At 41.2% G+C, this 16,351-nt stretch overlaps 1 protein-coding gene across 7 annotated transcripts in view; it reads left to right on the top strand.

The window, feature by feature from the left end:
* LOC110623974 overlaps nucleotides 1-16,351 on the top strand; it is a 58,442-nt gene that overhangs the window by 14,363 nt on the left and 27,728 nt on the right. For 6 of the 7 annotated variants that reach the window (XR_006352228.1, XR_006352227.1, XM_043960550.1 and 3 more), the window contains exons 11-14: nucleotides 15-368; nucleotides 1,107-1,344; nucleotides 1,853-4,476; nucleotides 4,581-4,717. Coding sequence is in view for 5 of the 7 variants with exons in the window: in XM_043960550.1 (XP_043816485.1) it covers nucleotides 15-368; nucleotides 1,107-1,344; nucleotides 1,853-4,476; nucleotides 4,581-4,717 (3,353 nt within the window). In the remaining 2 variants the exon portion in view is untranslated. Of the gene's footprint in view, nucleotides 1-14; nucleotides 369-1,106; nucleotides 1,345-1,852; nucleotides 4,477-4,580; nucleotides 4,718-14,837; nucleotides 16,053-16,351 lie in introns of those variants that run through there. The other variant, XM_043960554.1, reaches the window with a different exon arrangement.

Genomic DNA, 16,351 nt, shown 5'->3' on the forward strand with positions numbered 1-16,351 from the left:
TAATCACTATGTAGGATGTCCTGCTCTACAACTTTTTTGGCTCATCACCAATGAGAAATAAGTGGAGAGTTATTTATGAATATATGAAAGAACAGAATTTGCTTGATGCTAGTTCTCCACCATCTTTTCCAAGTTTTAATTCAGGAAAACACAATATCCTGTGCTCTGAATTGAAGCAATTATATGTTGCTATAACTCGTACAAGGCAGAGATTGTGGATTTGTGAGAATATAGAGGAATTCTCCAAACCAATGTTTGATTACTGGAGGAAGAAGGCCCTTGTCCAAGTCAGAAAGCTGGATGATTCTCTTTCATCAGCAATGCAAGTTGCCAGCAGCCAAGAAGAGTGGAAGTCACAGGGTTACAAGGTTTTTGTTGGTTTTCCTCTTTTAAAAATTTCTTTGTAGTTTCTTTCCTCTTTTAAAAATTTCTTTGTAGTTTCTTACATATGAATAAACTTGCTATTAATGATGTTAGTTTTCTTTTTGATAATATTGTTATCATGTGCTTATCAGTATTTTACCCTGAAGGTCTGGAAATTGGAATAAATTTGTGCAAATCAGGATGTTATTATTTGTAGTTGCTGTTATCAATGATTATTACATTGTTGTCTTCCATACAAGTATATAATACTACTCTCTCCGTTCCATTAATTAGGCCTGTAGTTTCTTTTTTCTCCCACATGGATTAAAGAAATGCAATGGATATAGTTAAAACAATAAAGTTTAGGTTGTAATTTTCTAATGTTAATATACCTTCTTCTGGATTTTCTCTGTTACTCGATTACTCATGAAACTAATAAATTTTTCTTTTCCAACGCTTATTAAATAGAGGTATAATAATAAGCTAATAAATAAATTATCATCTGAGAAAGGAAATGTGCCTATAATTTGGAACTGATATGAAAGGAATGGAAGCCTATCCTTGTGGGAGCATTTGCTACCATCATTTGCTATTTTTGTGGGGTAGCAGTGAGGATATATATTGGTCTTGTATGAAGCTACAGGAGGAACACGAAGATGCCTATCATACTGACTCCTTGTAGTTGCATCATGTTCATGGAATGGTGACAATTTATCTTTCTTTTCCTTATGTTGGTGATGCAGCTTTTGCATTTGGGTAACTACGAGATGGCAACAATGTGCTTTGAAAGAGCAGGAGATGAATATGGAGAAAAGTTGGCTAAGGCTTCTGGGCTTAGAGCATCTGCTGAAAAAATGCAAGCTTCAAATCATGAAGAGGCTTCTGCTGCCCGTAGGCAGGCTGCTGAAATTTTTGAGGCCATTGGAAAAGCTGAGTATGCTGCAGAATGTTTTTTCATGCTAAAGGAGTATGAAAGAGCAGGTATGAAGTTATCTTCTCTTTTATTCTTATTTAGGCATCTTGAAACATGAATCAGAAATATGGTTTTTTTGTTGTGGGAGTACTATACATTGGTTTCGTGTGTCCTATGACCTTTTGAGCATGTTTATTGACTTGCTATATTAGGTCTCTTGGCCATAAAGAAGCTTTGTAAATTGTAGTTCATTGTGAAGCAACAGATTTTGTGGGATAATTAAATTTCTGATGTAGCATGTGAATGTCATCACTGCTAATATACCTGTGTTTCCAAATGAAGCATTTTAGTTCTGTGAAAATATTCATTTTGTTAATGGCAACATTTTTCCTGTTGTCACCATAAAAGGGAGGACAAGGCGAAAAGTGACGAGGGAATGGACACTGGTCTGTTTGGTGTGTGATGATCATGTCGTGATAGGATGCTTAGATTTATTTACTGCTAAATTCTGAAAGGTGATTTTGTGAAATGACTTTAAGATTCATAGCTCTTTAACTTTAATTCTTGACTTTCCAGGAAAAATCTATTTGCAATGTGGGGATTTTGCTTTGGAAAAAGCTGGGGAATGTTTCTATCTTGCTGGATGTTATAGATTTGCAGCAGAAGTGTATGCCAAAGGCAACCAATTTACGAAGTGTTTGTCTGCCTGTACTGAAGGAAAACTCTTTGACATGGGCTTCCAATATATTCAGTACTGGAAACAGCATATGACAGAGGATAGTTGCATTGTTAAAAGGAGCAAGGAAATGGATAAAATAGAACAAGAGTTTCTGGAGAGCTGTGCTCTTCACTATCACGAGTTGAATGATAACAGAGCCATGATGAAATATGTTAGAGCTTTCCAATCCATTGCTTCTATTCGCACTTTCTTGGAGAATTTAGGGTGCCTTGATGAGCTTCTTTTATTTGAAGAAGAATCAGGCAATTTCCTGGAGGCTGCAAAAATTGCAAAGCAGAAAGGTGAACTTCTACTTGAGGCCGATCTGCTTGGAAAGGCTGGACATATTAGGGATGCATCATTGCTAATACTTTGGTATGTGTTTGCAAACTCTCTGTGGTCATCTGGGAGCAAAGGCTGGCCCTTGAAGCCGTTTACAGATAAGTTGGAGCTTCTAACAAAGGCAAAGTCACTTGCAAAGAATGATTCAAGACAATATTATGAGTTTGTACATATGGAAGCTGAAATCTTATTGAATGACCAGAGCAGCCTGTTCATGATGAAACAGCATCTAAATGCTTCTCAGGGACAGAAGAGTATAAGAGGTGAAATATTATCTTCTCGAAAAATTCTGGATGCACATCTTAATTTAAATTCCAGTAAGTATGATTGGGAAAATGACATGGTTCTTGATCTAACAAGGTTTTCAGAAAGTAAAATTTCAAAAGATCAGGTTTCTCTTGAGACACTAGTTTACTTCTGGAATATCTGGAAGGATAATATTCAGAAAATATTTGAGTACCTGACAAGTCTTGAAGCACAATATGCTAGTGAATGCGCAAGTTATGGAGAATTCTGCTTGAACTACTTGGGCATTCGCAGGCAGTTCAGTAATCTCAATGCCATCTATCTTCTGATGATCCCTGATGCATATTGGGCAAAAAAAATGCACAGTCGATTAATCCAAAACAATGGGAAGTTCATTTCTCTGGGCGTTCATCAGTTTGTGCCTGCTGCTCGGAGTTATTGGAGTGAAGAATTGCTTTCTGTTGGTCTGAATGTATTGATCAAACTTGAATCTCTTTATAACCTCTCAGTTAAGAATTGCTTCTCTTTCTTCTGCCAGAGCAGGGCTCTTAATCATATATATGAAATAGCAAAATTTCTTTTCAATTCCAAGTTCCTGGACTGCAGACATTCTGACAAGAGGTTACTGCTTAAATTCATTGGATTGACAACTGAACACTTGTTTGGCTGCATTTATCCGCTAGGCTGGAAAGAATCATTGAAAAAGAATATGCTTTCTTTAAGGAGAACGGAAGGTTTTAGAACTTTAATCAAGGATGTTGCTTTAGAAACTTTTAATGTGAATAATCAGCTCTCATATGGGCAGCTTGGAAGGATAACATTGGCAATTCTTGGTTCTGGTAAGATGTGTAATGAGTTATATAAGAAGATTGTAGGTGGTTTAAGATGGAATACATCATGGATGGCTTTGATGGAGGATCTCTGTTCAAACTCAGGGTCAGAAATTTCACCAGACGGTAAAATTGAAATGCCAAGTGATCAGCTTTCTGTGATGTTGAAGTTACATGGAGCTTTGGTAGATACATATAATGCCAACTGGAGGACAGAGAATGACTACATCTCACCTGGAGGTTTCCTATACCTTGTGGAGCGCCAGCTGATTTTGTTATCTTGCTCACGCGGGTTTTTTCTCACTACAAAGTCTTCTTTTACTGAATGGCTCATCTACCTGGAATCTGATGGAAGCCAAATTTCCAGTTCAGCAGAACAGGCACTGCAGTCTGCCAATGGCATGCTCGGGTTTTTAGCTAATATTGTTCAGCAGCTTCTTTACAATAAGATGGAAATGATGGAGTGGATTAAAAAGTGTCACCCAAATGCAAAGGATTACTATGCAGTTGTTGTATTGAGACTAGTTGTTATAGCATGTTTGCTTGCTTTGAACTTTGGATTGTGTATGGACTTGCTTTTTGAGTTGCGGGGTAGGAATTATATTGCTGATCAGCTTCCAGGGGAATTTTATAAAGCCCTCCAGAAAAGGTGGAAGAACCGGAATTTTCTGAATGCAAATGCATTTGTAAATGTGCTTGCTGATGCATTTCAGGAAATCGGAAATCCACTGGTAATTGTGAGCTTGGATAAAACTCGCCCTCAGTATTCATGTCAAAACGCCATATTTTTTGATATGATCAGCCAAAGCAAAGAAGCCATGTTCACAATCTTGTTTCCTGATATCAATAAAGCTGATGAAACTAACAAAGAAAGTGTTGAACTGGACACTACTACCTCTTGCAAGGGAGTAGTGTCTCCTGATGGATATGATGATGGCAAAAGATCCAATGTTGATGAGAACATTCCTTGCCCACGTGGCCAGATTTGGGAACTACTTGGACATTTAAATTCAATGAATCAAGGAGAAGACAAGAGGTCAATGGTAAATGATCCCACAATTAAGGTGATGTTCATATCCTTTGCAAGTTTTGAAGCATGAAATCAATTGAGCATTATTATCTGCGCCAGCTTATTGAGTTTTTTTTTTTTTTTAAATTAAATTTTCAGGCAAATATAGAGAAGATAATTCTCCTTTTAAGTACTGCACTTAAGGGTTCTCCTGATAATGAAAACGTTAGCTTGCATGGGGAAGCTGCCATTCTACTAGAGGATTTGAAGCAACTGTTTGCTGCATTAGATGTGAGGTCAGTTTAAACATGGTGGTCTGATCTTTTACGTGCTTAACAGTTTGCATAAACACATTCATAAGTATATAGGGGTCTCAAACTATCCTATACCCCAACAAACATCACATAGCAACACAATAATCATGCATTTCATACTTAACCCATAAAAACCCTAACATTTTTACAACTAACCTAAACCTGCATTTCTACCCCATAGACCTTCATAAAACTTGTTTAAAATATCGAAGGAGGCGATGATCGACGCTTATCTCTTGAAGATCGAGAGAAAACGTGACCCAACTTGGAGATTTGGGGAAAACAGGTTCCGGAGGTCTCCAAGCTTCCCAACTTCGATCTTTGCTCAAAAACTTCAAAACCAAGTTAAAACTTGTTAGAAACTTGTAGGATTTGAAGGAAAACCTCAAAATCAACCATGGAAGGGTATGAACTCACCTTGTCCTGAAAATGGAGGAGAAAACTCGCCCATTTTCGAACATGGGGCTTTTTATAGGTGGCTGGCCAGACCACCTTCGGAAGCCAAAGGTGACTCCAAAACTCCACCAAGTTCGGCGGCCGAACCTGGATTTTCCTCCATGATGTTTTTCTTTCAAAACTCGATTTCTTTCATACTTAAAACCTTGAAAACATGTAAAAACATTTTAGAAAAACATATTCTTACCCTTCTAGAGAGTTTCGACATCCGAGATGCCGCCAGACAGTAGGAATTCCGGTGCCGGAGTCTAGCCGGGTATTACATTCTCTTCCCCTTAAGAACATTCGTCCCCGAATGTTCACCAAACAAGTATAGCAAGGCATAACACACATAAACACATAAAAACACATAGATACTAACCTTAAAAGAGATGAGGGTATTGCTGGAGCATAGACTCCCGTGTCTCCCAGGTACATTCTTCTATGTTGTGGTGATTTCAAAGGACTTTCACCATCGGGATTTTCTTGTTCCTCAGCTTTCTGATCTGCGTGTCTAGGATCCACACTGGCTGCTCAACGTAGGTGAGATCTCCTAGGATCTCCACATCAGCCTCATTAAGAACCTTGCCCTGATCTAACACGAACTTTCGTAATATGGAAACATGGAAAATCGAATGGATTCTTTCCATTAAAGCAGGTAAGTCCAACTTGTACGATACATTCCCGATCTTTTGCAAGATTTCAAAGGGTCTGATGTACCGTGGAGCTAGCTTACCTTTCTTCCCAAAGCGAATCACCCCTTTCATAGGAGACACCTTGAGCAACACCAAATCTCCCTCCTGAAACTCCACATGCTTCCTGCGGACATCTGCATAACTCTTTTGCCTGCTCACAGCAATCTTGATCCTTTCTCTGATAATTGGTACTACTCTGCTGGTGATCTCTACTAGCTCAGGCCCTGCCAAGGCCCTTTCTCCAACTTCCTCCCAGCAAACAGGCGACATGCACTTCCTTCCATAAAGAGCTTCATAAGGAGCCATCTCGATGCTAGCATGATAGCTGTTATTGTAGGCAAACTTTACCAAAGGTAGGTGCTGCCTCCAAGAACCGCCAAAATCTAGCACACACATCCTGAGCATATCTTCAATTGTCTGGATGATCCTCTCCGACTGTCCATCAGTCTGTGGATGGAAAGCAGTGCTAAAATCCAGCCTGGTACCTATAGCATTCTACAGACTCCGCCAAAACCTGGAGGTGAACTAGGGGCCTCTATCAGACACTATTGAAACAGGAGCCCCATGCAGCCTAACCACTTCATCAACAAATACCTGCGCCAATTTGTCCACAGAATAGCCACTCTTAACAGGGATGAAGTGAGCAGATTTAGTCAGTCTGTCCACAATCACCCATATGGAGTCCAATATGTTGGATGTTGCCGGTAACCCCACTACGAAATCCATAGCTATATTCTCCCATTTCCACTCTGGAATAGGCAGTGGGTTAAGCATTCCAGCCGGCTTCTGATGTTCCAGCTTCACCCTTTGACATACTTCGCAGGCGGACACAAACTGTGCCACTTCTTTCTTCATAGCTGGCCACCAATAAACTCTCTTCAGATCTTGATACATCTTGGTGGCTCCAGGGTGAACACTGTATTTAGCATTATGAGCTTCCCTCATAATGTCGCCTTTCAGAATTACGTCATCTGGTACACACAACCTGTTCCCATAGCGGAGGATCCCCTTGCTGTCAAATCTAAACTCATCATTCTTGCCTGACTGAACAGTCCTGGCAATTTTCACTAACTCTGGGTCCTCATATTGTTTCTGAGCCACCTGCTCCAGAAACACGGGTGTTACTCTCATCTAAGCTATCAAAGCACCTGTACCAGACAACTCCACTGCAGCCCTTCATTAATGAGCTTATAAAACTCCCTCACCACTGGTCTCCTCTCTGCTGTAATATGGGATAGACTGCCAAGTGATTTCCGGCTTAAGGCATCTGCCACAGCATTTGCCTTACCCGGATGGTATTGAATTTTGCAATCATAGTCACTAAACAGTTCTACCCATCTCCTCTTCCTCAGATTCAACTCTCTCTGACTCAAGATGTACTGCAAGCTTTTATGATCTGTGAAGATCTCACATTTAACCCCATAAAGGTAATGCCTCCATATCTTGAGTGCAAAGATTACAGCTGCCATCTCTAAGTCATGTGTAGGGTAATTCAACTCATGCTTCTTCAGCTGTCTAGAAGCATAAGCAATTACCATTTCATTTTGCATCAACACACAGTCTAGTCCCACACGGGATGCATCACAAAACACTGTGAAGTCTTCATTGCTGGTAGGCAGAGCTAACACCGGTGCTGACGTCAACCTTCTCTTCAGCTCTTCAAAGCTTTCCTCGCACTGATCAGACCACATAAACTTCTGATTCTTTTTGGTCAGCCTGGTCATAGGAGCAGCAATTTTAGAGAAGTCCTGAACGAACCTCCTGTAGTAACCTGCCAAACCCAAGAAGCTCTTGATCTCTGTTACTGTAGTGGGTCTGGGCCAGTTAGCTACAGCTTCTACCTTCTTGGGGTCCACTTCAATTCCGTTTTCTGACACAACATGCCCCAAGAATGAGATGCTCCTCAACCACAATGCACACTTGGAGAACTTGGCATACAAGCTGTGCTCTCTCAGGGTCTACAGAACTATCCTCAGATGATGGGCATGCTCCTCAGCATTTCTGGAATACACTAGGATATCATCAATGAAGACAATAACAAAGTGATCCAGGTACTGGCTAAACACTCTGTTCATGAGATCCATGAATGCTGCAGGGGCATTGGTCAGCCCAAACGGCATTACTAGGAACTCATAATGCCCATAACTGGTCCTGAACTCATAATGCCCAAACGGCGGTAGTCCTGGAAGCTCGTCTGGGAAGACATTTAAGAACTCTCTGACCATGGGTATTGAGGCGGGCTCCCTAACCTGACCATCCAGCTCTCTCACATGAGCTAGAAACCCCTGACAACCTCTCCTAAGTAACCGACGAGCCTGTAGGGCTGATATCAAACCTCTAGGCGTACCCCTCCTGTCTCCTCTGAAAACAACTTCTGACCCATCCTGATCTTTGAACCTGACTACTTTGTCTCTGCAGTCCAAGGTAGCACCATGAGCGGATAGCCAATCCATCTCTAGAATGACATCAAAATCCGTCAAGTCTAGAACCACAAGGTCGGCTGGAAGGCATCTACTCTCAACAAACACTGGACTAAAGCGGAAGACTGATTCTACCACTGATGGATCACACTTGGGTCCACTGACCCAGAGGGGACACTCTAACCCAGAGATTATCAAACCCAACCTCTCAACGGCTCTCGGAGCAATAAAAGAATAAGATGCATCGGGGTCCATTAAAGCATACACATCTGAGCAACCAATGATGAGATTACTTGACACCACAGTGTTGGATGTGTTCGCCTCCTGCTGTGTCATAGTGAAGATCTGAGTTGGAGCTAATGGACCTTCACCTCGGGAACCTGCTGAAGAAGAGGCTGCCCCTCTCCCTCGGCCTCTGCCACTGCCTTGAGTCGCAGCTGGAGCTGCTGGCTGTGCCACACTGCCAGAAGCTGTCTGCTGGGACTGTGCCACGAAAGGTGCCCTAGGACACTCCCGTGCCATGTGTCCCTCTTGCCCACATCTGAAGTAGGCTGTAGTCCTATACTGACACACTCCCTTGTGCAGCTTGCCACACCTTACACATTCAGCACCATCTGAACTCGAACTCGAGCCACCACCGAGTCCCAGATCTGATTTCAACCTGTTCTAGAACTTATTCTTCTTAGGCTTCCTGGGGCCTCTGTCCCACTTTTTCTTCCCACCTGAAGCTGCTGCATCCAAGGAAGAGGAGTCTAACCTTCCCCCACCGGGGGTCTTGGAACCCGAAGACTGTGCCACTGACTGCTTAACTTTTCCTTCGATTATTGCACTAGCCTCCATCTTCCGGGCTATATCCACTATAGCATGGAAACTCTCCCTCTCTGCTGATTGGATCAATGAGGAATACCTGGAGTGAAGCTTCATGACATACCTCCTAGCCTTCTTCAGGTCTGTGTCAAAAGCTTGCCCTGCAAACGGCAACAGCTCCAGGAATCTATCAGTGAATTCATCCACACTCATTTCCTCTGTCTGCCTTAGCTGTTCAAACTCAATCATCTTCAGCTCTCTGGAGCTATCAGGGAAAGCACATCCTGCAAATTCATTTGCAAACTCCTCCCAGGTCAAACTGTCCAATCTCGGGTCCACATAATTTTTGAACCACTCACGGGCCTTTTTGCATTTGAGCGTGAACCCTGCCATCTGAATGGCTCTACTGTCATCTGCCCTTAACTCATCTGTAATCATTTTCACTATCTTCAGATACTCAAAAGGATAATCTCCCATCTTGAACTTGGGAGCATCCAACTTCAAGTAATCTGTCATCTTAACTCTGCTCCCCCTAGATGAGCTAGGTTTGGGTATTTGGACTTTAGGAGCTACAGGTTCAGGGGGTGGTGGAGGAGGTGCAACATTTCCTTGATTAGGGTTTGTCACATTTGGGTAGAAAGGTGAGGGTGGATACATTGGGTATTGGGGGTATGGTGGATAGCAAGGTGGATAAGGCATGAAGGTAAGGTAGGGGTTAAAGCTGGAGTAATCCGATGTACCCCCATCGGATACCCTGGGCCCTGTGGAAAGGGTGGATACTAGGGTGGATAACCAAACCCCGAGGCTTGAGCGCCTCCCTGAGACTCCTCTGTACCCTCCTCAGACATGCTCACATCTAGATTTCCATCCCTTCTCTGATCCTCATCCATCACTTCCCTCACATTAGAAGACCCTCCTCCTAGATCTGTTCCCCTTCTGCTAGTATCAAAAGACCTTCTAGGGTCCCTTGACACCCTCTCTCTGCTTGATCTACATGACATTGCCCTAATATGGGAGTTTTGCACTAACTGAACACATAAAAACTCCCATATTAGAGCCCTCATCAAATGCTCTAGTTGAGTCAACATAACATATGCTAAGCTTGGTTCAACATAATTTAACATCAAAACATTAACCAAAGATCATGTATAACAGGGGATTCTCATACATTTGGGCCAAGCACAATACTAATCCTCAATACATTATTTTACACTAATTTACAATACATCATCTTGTAATTCATGTGCACGGCTAACTATTACAAACATAACTTCTACTCTTGAAGACTTCCTGGCCTAGCCCGTACCTGCAAACCTGGGGGTTAAGGGAACGGGGTGAGCTACTAGAGCCCAGTGAGCAAAATAATATAATATTAAATTTAAAATATATGCTTTCATGGAATGCATCACGTCACAAACAAATCACATCAAGGATGGACTTGTCACTAATAGTCCTCTACATAATCCAATTATGCCAGGGGCGTAGTGCAGGCCACACATGGTCTTTCTCTTACCCATAACATATCATACATATCCAAATCGTGCCGGGGGCGTAGTGCAGGCCACACCCAGACTTTCTCTTACACTGTGCCAAGGGCATAGTGCAGGCCACACCTGGACTTCTATATCATATCATATCATATCTCATCATATCGAGGACTAATGGGTCATCCAACATCCATCCACATCAACATCATAATATGCAATGCAACATAATCGTGGATTCTAATGCAAACAACATAGTAAATAACATGGTATTCATGATGCATGAACATGCTCAAAACTGATTTAATTTGATACATAAAGATCCATTCTACTCACCTCAGGCTGACTCTGAAGCAGCTAGCTCACTGCTGGGGTCCTCGATTCCTCGGGTCTGAACCTACACAGGTGGACTCCAAATGAGGAACCAAACATACACTAACATAACTCTAAACTACTCCCCAAAAATCTCTTAAAACACCCTAAAATAATCATAGAAAACATGCAAAGGAAGGCTGAACAGGGCACTTTCGGCGGTAGGTTCGGCGGCCGAAAGTCCCTCCAGAGCCGAAACTCAGCCACTTTCGGCGGCACCTTCGATGGCCGAAAGTCCCTTCCAAAGACGAAACTCATGCACCTTCGACGGTCGAAACTCCCCTCCAGAGCCGAAAGTCCAACTTTCGGGGACATGGTTCGGCAGCCAAAAGCTTGCCTCCACAGGCAGGTTTGGCGGCCGAAAGTGCCTTTGTAACGACCCGGAAACCGGACCGCTACCGGCGCTAGGATCCAGATCGGCTTAAGGCCGCCGGGATCCGTAACAAGCCTAACATACATCCCGTGAACCTGTTTAATCCCATACATGATCAACAACATACATAAAAATTTAAACTTTTCTTTTCCATTCATAAACCAAACTCAACCTGTGCATGCACTATACATAGACATTAACATTAAACCCACCTTGGAGTCCTCATCAATGCTCCAATGGGTGACATAAACATGCATTAAGTTTGGTTAAACATAATCATCCATAAACATTTAAGATCATGTATCTAAAAAGGGATTTACAACATACTCTGGTCAAGCACACTTCTAAACCTCAATATCATCATTACATTACATAACTCAACATTACATTACAATATCCATCATGTCCACTACGAACTATTACATGACTAAGACTTTACTCTATTCGACCTTCTGCTCTATCCTGTACCTGCAAACCTGGGGTTAAGGGAGAGGGGTGAGCTAACAAGCCCAGTGAGTAGAAACATAGAAAACATATTAACAAACATGCTCATATGAAATGCATCATTACTCAGACAATTCACATCAAGGGTTGGGTGAACTTGTCACCAAATAGTCCCAGCATCATTTCGTGCCAGGCCGTAGCATAGGGTCCTGGTCTTCCTGTCATATCATACATTACTTACCATTGCCCCAGGGCCTCCTCTGGGCACCTGGTCTTCGAGTCCCATATCCGTGCCAGGACGTAGAATGGGATTCTGGTCTTTCATTTCCGTGCCATGCCGTAGAATGGGGTCCTGGTCTTTCCTCAGGGACTAATTGGGTCATCCAACATTCACCCACATCAATCACAAAGAATGCGATGCAACATATTCGTGAAATCTAATGCAATCATCCTATTGCATAATCATGATGCATGAAACATGATAAAAACATTTAATTTCTCAATTTAAAAGATTAAGTTTAGTTCCACTCACTTCTGGCTGATTCTGACAAACACCGAAGCAGCTGAACTCACTGCTGGGGTCCTCGGTTCCTCGGGTCCGAATCTACACAGGTGGACTCAATGAGAGACCTAACATACATAAACATAACTCTGAAAACATCCCCTAAAAACCCCCTAAAACACCTCAAAACATCCATAGAAAATATGCAAAGGAAGGCTGCACAGGGCACTTTCGGCGGCAGGTTCGGCGGCCGAAAGTCCCTCCAGAGCCGAAAGTCATGCAGGTTCGGCGGCACCTTCGGCGGCCGAAAGTGCCCTCCAGAGACGAAAGCCCATTTTCGGGGGCAAGCTTCGGCAGCCGAAAGGCTTGCTTCACAGACAGGTTCGGCGGCCGAAAATCCCTTCGGCTGCCGAACCTGGTTTCTTCCAAAAGGGCAGAAACTCGGCTCCAACATGCACAAATGCCTCCCAAACATTCAATCATGCATTTTCCTATTCTACAACATGCATACTCAAGCATACAAGCTCCTAGGGGCTTCAAACTATCCTAAACCCATCTACAACACATCAAACATCCACATTGCTCAAAAATATACATAAACCCTATCAACATTCATAAGCTCTAACACATGCATTCTTCCCCAAGAATCAACTTAAAACTTATTTAAAACATAAAAAGAGTTCAAGATCGACCCTTACCTCTTGAAGATCGAGAGGGGAGGCGACCTAAACTTGGAGAATGGAGGGAGAGAGCTCCTGAGTCTTCCAAGCTTCAAAACTTGCTTTATGCTCAAAAATCTTCAAAACAAAGTTGCAAACTCATAAAAATCATGAAGAATGGAAGGAAGAAACTCAAAATCGATGAGGGACGGCGGAAAACTCACCTTGGCCGAAAACGGGGAGAAAAGCTCTCCCGTTCGGACATGGGGACCCCTTTATAGGTGGCTGGCCAGACCACTTTCGGGGGCCGAACGTGCCTCCGCATGCATGCCATGTTCGGCAGCCGAACTTAAGGTTCGGCGGCCGAACCTGGACTTCCCTCACTTATACCTTCGGGGGCCTAAAGCACTCCCGAAGCGCATGCATGTTCGGCGGCCGAACTTGGGATTCAGCGGCTGAACCTGGGTCTTCCTCCAAGGCTATTTTCATTCAAAACTCAACTTCCTTTTTACTTAAAATCATAAAATACATCAAAACATTTTATAAAAATATGATTTTACCCTTCTAGAGATTTCCGACATCCGATATTCCACCGGACGGTAGGAATTCCGATATCGGAGTCTAGCCGGGTATTACAGCCTTCGGCTGCCGAACCTGAGTTCTTCCAGAAGTGGCAGAACTCAGCCTTTACATGCACATTTTGCCTCCCAAACCTTCCAAACTCAAGCACAATACTCCCAAACATGCATAAACACATTCATAAGCATATAAGGGTCTCACATTATCCTATACCCCAACAAACATCACATAGCAACACAATAATCATGCATTTTATACTTAACCCACAAAAACCCTAACATTTTTACAACTAACCTAAACATGCATTTCTACTCTATAGACCTTCATAAAACTTGTTTAAAACATCGAAAGAGGTGAGGATCGACGCTTACCTCTTGAAGATCGAGAGAAAACGTAACCCAACTTGGAGATTTGGGGAAAACGGGTTCCGGAGGTCTCCAAGCTTCCCAACTTCAATCTTTGCTCAAAAACTTCAAAACTAAGTTAAAACTTGTTAGAAACTTGTAGGATTTGAAGGAAAACCTCAAAATCAACCATGGAAGGGTATGAACTCACCTTTGCTCGAAAATGGAGGAGAAAACTCGCCCATTTTCGGACATGGGGCCTTTTATAGGTGGCTGGCCAGACCACCTTCGGAAGCCAAAGGTGACTCCAAAACTCCACCAAGTTCGGCGGCCGAACATGAGGTTTGGCGGCCGAACCTGGATTTTCCTACATGGTGTTTTTCTTCCAAAACTCGATTTCTTTCATACTTAAAACCTTGAAAACATGTAAAAACATTTTAGAAAAACATATTCTTACCCTTCTAGAGAGTTTCGACATCCGAGATTCTGCCGGACGGTAGGAATTCCGGTGCCGGAGTCTATCCGGGTATTACAGAGGGCATATTTTATCCACTATTATGGGTAGAAAAAAAGGATAACATCCTCATTGATTGCAATCTTAATAGCAGCTCGGAAGTTCCAGCCATTTTATAAGAAAAACGAAAGAGATTTATGTCTCAGAGAAATGGAATAAGAGACTAGCTCTAATCGAAATGAACAGACAGGATTCAATAGATTTTTCTAGCAACGGAATCAAATGATGTGGCCGAAAAACAGAGTTGTGCTGTGATTGACTAGACTTGCAAGAAAGAAAACGTGAGATGGTGGGTACCTATAGCAGCCACTCTAACGCTTAAGTCAATAAGCTTGAAGAGAAGAGCGAGAGAATAGAATTGCTTAGAAGTGTAGAGTAGTTGTATAAGAGAATTGTATACCTTTGCCTCTGAGATTATTTCCTTTTTATACTATAAGAAGGTGAGGATAAATATAACATTTCTTAATAATCCAGCGATGATATGGCCTGCTGCTTGATAAAAGATCCCACCGAGTTAACTGGTTGATGATCCCGTGATTACATGGATAATGGAGATCTGCTGGATTATATCTACTGACGGTAACTTTATACCGAGATTCGACCTATCCAAGAGAGGCTGAGTCTTGATGATGTACCGGGTGTTAAGGTCTCCAACTCTTTCTTTTCTTGGGTGGGACCGCATTATCCACTTTTCAGATTTTTGCTACGTGGACCTATTTTGTGGTATATGTGGACTACTCTCATATAGCATAAGTTCTTCTATGTAATTTAATTAAATAAATTATATTTTAAAAATAAATTGCTACTTATATAGATTTTTAATTTTTTATAATAAAACTATTGAAAGAAAACATATATATTTGCATTATATATATGCATATCCATGCGGAGATGTATTGACAATTGGTTGTTTGAAAAATAATAATTTAAGTAAAAAATTAAGACATAAATGATAAAAAATGATACATTAAAAATAAAAAAAATTATTTAGTATAAATGATATTTAACGCAAAAGAAACTTCTTAAAATTAATGCCATGTTGTGCAAAATTAAAAGAATATATATCAATTCTTAGAGAAAATAGGTTTGCTTTGTATATATCCATAGATAATTTTATAAAATTATTTTAAATTATCTTTAATAAAATTTTAGTAGCTTTGTAATTGCGAAAACGAAGAGAGAGATAATGAAATGAAGGATTTCTGAAAATTAGGGCATTTGATCATGGTTCATTCAGTAACTAGAATTGTCTAGGTCATCTAATTTGATTGGCCAAGAAATATAGCGCTTGATTTTGGATTAATGGGATTGAGCCCACCACTACCTCCTCGTCTAATAGCCTTTTTGGAGTTTAAATGCTAAAAAATGTCGACCAAGCAAGGACGATTTTCTATGAAGGTTCTCCTCATCGTCTGCTTTTATTTTCTTTCTTTGTCTGGGTTTGTTCTGTTTTGTTTTGTGTTGCTTTCTAGCATTGGCTCCATTACTAGTGCGTCGACGGATAAATTGTTGTGATCAATGATAAATTATTGTGATCAATAGCTGATGCTTTGGAGACTTCATAATCATGGGTTTTTGCATTTTGGCTTCTCTTTGGTTAAAGTAGATCGAGATACTGATAAGCCTCCCTATTGCGCTTCTTGTTGTTCTTCTTCCTTGCTTCTAATTGCATATAAGATGGTTTGGCTTTTCTAGCATGTGTCCTTCCTAGAAGGTTTTAGAAAATCGAAAAATAGTCTTTTTATGGAAAACAGTTAGTAATAAATTTTGGAAAACTTCAACGTTTTGATATTATAATAATAGGAAATCCAATGGTAAACAGGATATATCAAAGCATTGTAGAAGGCTATTTCCATAATAAAAACTGAAAGAAAAATTTATAATTTAATTTTTATTGTATAAAAATAATTAATTTTCTCTTAAATTTTAAAAATCTAATCTATTAATTAATATTTTCATTAGTTTTATTCATTAAGTATTGTATTATT

Source organism: Manihot esculenta, chromosome 10 (assembly GCF_001659605.2).
Source record: "Manihot esculenta cultivar AM560-2 chromosome 10, M.esculenta_v8, whole genome shotgun sequence".
Classification (NCBI taxonomy): domain Eukaryota; kingdom Viridiplantae; phylum Streptophyta; class Magnoliopsida; order Malpighiales; family Euphorbiaceae; genus Manihot; species Manihot esculenta.